General features: G+C 38.2%; 1 protein-coding gene across 1 annotated transcript; it reads right to left on the bottom strand.

The window, feature by feature from the left end:
• Nucleotides 1-283: 283 nt before the first annotated feature.
• Nucleotides 284-6,225, bottom strand: LOC139714858 (uncharacterized). Its single transcript, XM_071626505.1, has 5 exons — nt 5,938-6,225; nt 5,386-5,481; nt 3,645-3,857; nt 3,280-3,362; nt 284-2,318 (listed from the first exon to the last, which is right to left on the bottom strand). Exons 2-5 carry the CDS (start codon nt 5,400-5,402, stop codon nt 2,308-2,310), a joined length of 324 nt encoding a protein of 107 aa, XP_071482606.1. The 5' UTR covers nt 5,403-5,481; nt 5,938-6,225; the 3' UTR covers nt 284-2,307.
• Between the last annotated feature and the right edge of the window lie 821 nt (nt 6,226-7,046).

Consider the following 7,046-nt stretch of genomic DNA (forward strand, 5'->3'; position numbering starts at 1 on the left):
ATATACATATGTTATATATGTATCATATATATATATATACATATAATAAATATATATTATATATATATATATATATATATATATAATCATATATATATATCCAGATATTCAAGAGGATGAGAGGTTACCAATACTGAACAAAACATGATTATATTCTTCTCTCTCTCTCTCTCTCTCTCTCTCTCTTTCTTGGGTGCTGATACATGTATTACAAACCAACAGAACGGCAAAGAGATCACATAAAACCTCAGCCTCTAATTTGTGGTTGACTGATATAGCCCACTTTCATGAAGATTGCTTAATGTTGAATATTCCTTTGCGTTTACGGGGTATTTATGTTCTATATTTCGGGTGCTTTTCGTTATTCCATATCAATGGCAATTCTGCTATCAACAATAATGACACTTCGTTTGAATGAGAAGTATTGTAGTATTGATAAAGATGAATTTGATCATGAAGTACTCTTCCCTCTAAAGTGACAGACTCCACATGGCCGTGATCCAGCCAACTAAGAAGACGTCGATAGAATCTGGACCTGAATACAAAGGTGCGTATCCAAATAGGTAGGTATCATAAGTTTTATCTCAAATGGGACTCACTGTACGTTACTCTAATTTCTCTCTCATGTTTTCTCCTGTTCTCTTAATTTGCTTGCACTATACAGCAAGAAAGAAATATTAGATACTTTATTGCGTTTTCCCATCATTCTGCAATGATGATGGCAAACTTTTTATTTTGACATGTATCATTAAGCGTAAATAGTTACAAAGTCATGTCCATTAGCAGAAAAGAAAAGCATTCAAGATTATTTCTGATAATGATGAAGTAATGTTTAAAAAAAGAATAGAAAATCTGAAAATATAAAAATGTATGTATACATAAACTGAGAAAGCGAGCAGTGACCCATGTTATGTCCATATTGGTATACGTAGATTATTTACACACACTGATTAATTCCGTACATGGGACAACATGGTGCTTGTAATGAGCCTTTATGGTCACGCTGCGTTTTCATAACCGTCGCGGGTTTGATGCTGAACAGTACCTATAATAGACATTCAGTAGTTTCCTATCCTGCCGTTATGTTTTCGAGTCGCTTTGCACGGAATAATGATAGTGATAATAAACTGAGTAGTTATCTATAACGCACAACATATCCATTCAGGGTGCTCAAGGCGCTCACAAATATAATTGAATGTTCACAAGAAGTAAATGTAGGCCTATACACAATCAAGCGGAGTCTTAGAACTACGTGCGGTTGAGCATCAGTAAACATATAATGCAAGATATAGCAATTACATTTTGACCACAGATATTTTCTTAATAAATATCAAGGATAGGCCTATACATTGGCAAATGACCAGGAATGTAATATTCACGGGTCGTGTGATATAAAGGCAAAGAAGTACGGAATCATCCATTTCAAGTGGAGGTTCAAGAGTACTGGAAAGTCAACTCAGGTATGTCATAAGACGATTCAATTCTGCGTGAGAATTATAGTCTGGCTTCCAGATCATGGGTCCGTACGGTTTTGCCTTCCAGAATATCAACGCCCTCAATAGCGACGAGAAAAAGTGTGAGCTGGCTTCGTCGCCACTGAGGGCGCCATTTGTGGAAGGAATTGTTGCTGTGGTAGGGACCACAGAACTTGAAGACTATTTTGGAGTTTTTTTCGAGGATCTGTCAACCAGACTAGATTTTTAGGGAGTACAATAAACTTGGGAGCGTGGGGACACCATGGACATGATCTCTGATGATGGAATGAGACTCAGGACTGGCCCGGTTCGGATAATCAGGCCTATATCCGAGAACCTCGTAACGAATGAACTGTGTAGCCTAAAGACAGGGTTATCACTGATCTCAGTGTAAAATACACACACATTCGAAGAATCTCAACTGATGTCGACCGTTACAGATGAGAGTACGCTTCGACGCACATTTACTATTTGCTGACACGTGGCTGACTGGTGCTATTTATGCTTTTCGAATGTATAATATGTCGGTGGGCAGCGAATGACGATAATTTACATTCAATCGGACCACCCAATAATGTTTCCCTATACGATATACCGATATTTAAGCGTTACATAGAATGGATCCAATATCGTTTAATGTGCAGATATCGTGCGTAGAACTCGACTGTTACAACTCAAAATGCAATAATGTAATCAAAGTTAATGACTGTAAATAGATGACGGGTCATCTATAGTAATAAGGTGCATAGTGCTCTCAATGTGCAGTCACAGCTGGTCTCGCCTCCTGGTGCTACAGCTGATATTATTTTCTCCAACACGTTCTCCGACAAATTCAACAATGTCCTGAGGATAAAGAAAGAAATACCAGAACCATTGTCATCTTTGCTGGTAATTCATTAAAGGGATGTAGTTCAAATACTCATAATCCATCTACGTAACTCCTCCATTTATCTGCTGAGATTATAGACTCAGCATATCATTGTAATTGGATCCCACAGCTTTAAGTGGGAAAAAAAACCCCTGAGACTATAATGTATGTCTTGACATAAATTCAAAACGCCATTAAAACTTGTACGAATAGACGATATGAATGCTATATATACTGTCTAATGACAGATACTTTTTTTGCAATACGTTCTTAAAATGAAACGTAAAATTGCAACTTGATTTCTCTCTTAAGAAATGAAGAGCAACATGACTGGATGTTATTAGAGCATAGTATATGCAGGTAGATTCAGACAAGTACAAGCAAACATCATCAGGTGACACCCGCAGATTGAATATTATTGCATTACATCAATAAACACATTTAACTACATTGAATCGTATTTCATATTTCAACATGGCGACATCATAAAGACGAATTATCCACATGTGACTGTCAAGTAATACTCGCGAAGTTAATCATTCCACGTGCCGATCAATTCCTTAGAAATTTGATATTTTTGTGTATTTCTATTTTATCGTCATAATAATTATACGATGGTTCATATAGCTTCCATACCTGCAGAGACTGCGTTTGGTGAAGTTATATGAATGCTTACATTTTTGTTAACCGTTACATTGCATGTATATAATTCTTTTTAAAAAGACGTACAAAAGACCACCAATGCTTCAGCGTAGTGGCAAATTTAGCACTGATAAGCAAAAATACGCTCTACTGAGGCACTCAGGCTGCATTTGAGGCCGTCTGAATAAACATACTATACACTGTGGATTTTCGTTTTAAGCTCAAGATATGCAACAGCTCAAACCATGCAGTCAAAATAAATAGCAGTGGTACAATATTCTCCTCACCGCTTACCTGAAATTACCTGCCACTTTCGATTACCACGGGTGGTGGTGGTGTGGTCCCCCGGGATGCGGATATCCTGGAGTTGGATGATGCTGTTAAAAAAATTATTGGCAAAAAACGTACGGAGCGTGATTACACCTATATCACATGCCATCAGTCGTGACAGTCCCAGTGAAAATCAATCTGAGCTTGAACGCTTTCCCAAATAACTTTAAATTTTCTCTATGATATAAGCAAGCTCACCGTCAATGCATTGGTTATGTCCATAGTGATTTCCTCACATTTTTAACGATAATGATAATAAGATTTTCAAGTAAACAAGCACCACTATACAAAAATAAAAATTGTGGAGGCCAAGAAAATTGGTTACTCACCGGTGGATGATGTGGAGGATGATGCGGAGGATGATGCGGTCCGTGGTGCGGCGGGGGATGGTGGTGGTGGACTGGGGGAGGTGGAGGGTGATGATGATGCACTGGGGGAGGTGGGTGATGGTGGTGGTGGTGGTGCGCCTCAGCTGCGTAGTGATGGGCGTCTGCTTTAGCACCTGCTGCTTCGGCACGCTGATGGGCGTTGTGAGCTTTTGCCTGCAATAAGGAGGAAGAAAATCAGCATCATGACACTGATTTAACAGAAAGGACCTATAAAGTCGAGAATATGAATGCTATCAAAGTTTATACGTTATACTTGGTCCTTGCAATGAGCTTTTTTTTTTTAAATTCTTTACCGACTGATTGATCTTTTGCCCCACATCAACGTAAATTAACACCGATTGTCGATCAGTTGCGATAACATTATGTATTATGTGCATAATATATACGCTCACATCGTTTTATCGTTGATGCTATTTTTTACTTAGGCCTATTCTCTTTATACGTGTTCATATTCAAAATCAGTTATGCTTGTGGCCTGTTTTGTAAACTCCGTCAGTAAGTAGGGACTCCAACGCTTTAGTTGCTTGTCACCTATCCAAAAATGAGCACAAAGGGGTTTACAGTGTGTTTTTCAAATTCGTTTTATTACATTGGTTCAGCAGTAATTGAGGGGTTATCACATCATGTCATCGTTTTACCTCGTTCCAAATCAAGAGAATATCTTTATATCAGGTGAGAAGAGCTTTAAAGTTTGTCAGTATGTTTTTTTGTTTGCTGATGACAAACATGACAAAAGGGGCGTCGCTAATGTATGAACAGTTTTTTGATGGCTCTGTATCCTCACGTTTGCTTTCAGTACAAGGTTCACGACTGCCAGACAGTCTCCCATCGGGTGGAAAAATCCAGAAATAAATGGAACAAAATATGGAAACAAAACAATGTTCTTTCTTTTCTTCGCTTCTATTTGTATAAAAAAGTACTAATCCCTCTAATAATAATTATTGTAATATTTACTTATTTAACACTTCTAACGTAAAACTAATTACGCTAAACAGCTGACAGCAACATTTACTGGGAAGCAGTGTATGAGGCGATACCATAATCTTAAACGGGTGATTTGTCATTCCGAAGATTCGTTTATGTTAAAATGAAATAAGGTTCGTTATTCTGAAGATTCTATTCCGAGGTTTCGTCATTCCAAACATTAGCACAGCGCAATTCCGAAGGTTTGTTAGTCCGAAAATGAAAAGAAGGTGCGTATATACATACTCGAGAACATTCGGAAATATATTTATGAACCTTATTTGGTTGTTGGATTAACGAAGCTTTGGAATGACGAACTGTAACCCACCTTACACCACACTTTGAAAATGACAATGCTATGACCGCTTTCAATGTAAATTCTGTTACAAATTACTGAATAACACCAATCGACTTACGTCGACCTCTCACAAATCGAAAACTTGGCTCGAAGAAAATGCGGCAACACCGCGGATGGATACAAACTTGGATGATTGTGTTAAGTTCTATTGTGTAATTCAAGTCGAAGGCTTTTCTTCGGTCTTCCGACTAGGGAGAGGAGGGGTTCAATATTCGATTGTAATGAACATTCTAATTGTCAGTTTGTTTGATCTTATCATTTTCTTTCCCTGAAACTAATTTGCTAATGGAGAAGAATTTATCTTCAAAGTGAAAGCTGGAGCTGTGTAGGGTGTGTGCCCTGGGTTCGTGCTTATCTTACCTCGAGCTGCATGGCATGCCCAAAGTTCCCCCTCAACATCTCGTTGACAGCTCTGTTGTGCAAGTGGTCCTCTCGACGCTCTGCCCGGGCTTCTTGCTGAAAATGATTCATGTAGAAACTAATTAGAGTTGTAAGGATACAATTTACATTAAAGCCCACATGACAATTGTTTTCAAAATGGCTTCTTATATCCTGTTTTTTTTTTTCAGGTAAATGGCAGGCGTGCAAAGCGACCAGTAACGGGGATAAAATTTGTGTATCATGGATAGACAATGGTATACATTCAAAAATTCCAATTTCATATACGTACATAATCATAATATGCCTACATAGGAAAACGGAAGAGAGAGAGAGAGAGAGAGAGAGAGAGAGAGAGAGACTTGCTTTCGTACGAGTAGATTGATGGTATAAATAAGACAAAAGTGGGTTAGGAACAGGTGGTGGGCATCTACAGTCAAATGAATAGCAGGTGAATTATACTTGTTAACATGACTGTTTCAGTGCTGTTAGAGAATAAAAAAATATGCTAGTAGTATTTCAATGCAAGCTTACCCGGAGCGCCTTATTCTCCTGCTTGTGATGATAATAGGCCATCTTAACCAAGACTGATTCCGATCCAAAATCTTTACCTCGTAACGCTGAAAGCTGTCAAGTCTTTACCTCGCAACGCTGAAGGCTGTATATCTCTTTGCCTATATACCCAAGAAGGGAACACAACAGCGCACTGACAATCCCATGATCAAAATTTCAATATTTATTAGTTTCCACCCACCGCAACTAAATAATGTTATCAATACATACTTCCGTCATAACCGAAATTATCAGGAGGGATCACGAGTGCCATCGTATCGCATGGTAAATATCAGGTGACGCGCGGTTATCCATCTGCACGTGATCGCACTATGACGTAGAGAGTGACGTCACAACATTGCGTCGCGATCTCGAACTGGTACGCGGTCATAAAGTCATCTAAAATTAAGTTTCGCACAACTTCTGACCGATAACTGCATTCGAGACAAAGACAACCAAAGGAAAAAAAGTGTGTGTGTGTGGGGGGGGGGGGGGGGGGGGGGGGAGGCAATTAGCAGCCAACAGACAAACAGAAAGAGGATTTGGATCATAAAATGTAATGACGTGTGTGTAAATTATCACCACTGTGATAATTCAGACAGTTTTGGCGATTAATGAGATTATTTGACAGCCAACAGCAGCTTTTACATACATTTTTGCAAGCAGAGTTAGCAGAATCATTCCATAAAATGCATTTCTAATTTGTATATTTTTTTTTTTTACATGCTGAAAATGAAATTTAAATTCAATTCAATTGAATTGAATCATTACCTTTTCTTTGTTTTTTGTCTTTTTGTTGAACATCTTGGCTACGAGGCCCAAGATTTTTTTTTACATACCTTACAGTATTTCACCACTACTCTGTGATTATTGTTGTCACTATTATTTTTTTTTCATTCTCCTCCTTCCTCACCTTGAATCTTCATCTTTCTTGCTATTATCATCCCCATCATCATCATTATGGTATCTTTACTTTTTAAACTATAATCATAATTAGCATAATGAGTTACACTATTAGTAATTCAAAGCATATCGTGGTAGTTGTAGTACACCGTACAGTGGCGTACACAATTCCTCAGACGGGAGGAGGG

The sequence above is a fragment of the Diadema antillarum genome, unplaced genomic scaffold (genome assembly GCF_040938485.1).
Source record: "Diadema antillarum isolate AM-2024a unplaced genomic scaffold, OU_Dant_1.0 seq00002478_RagTag, whole genome shotgun sequence".
Taxonomy (NCBI): domain Eukaryota; kingdom Metazoa; phylum Echinodermata; class Echinoidea; order Diadematoida; family Diadematidae; genus Diadema; species Diadema antillarum.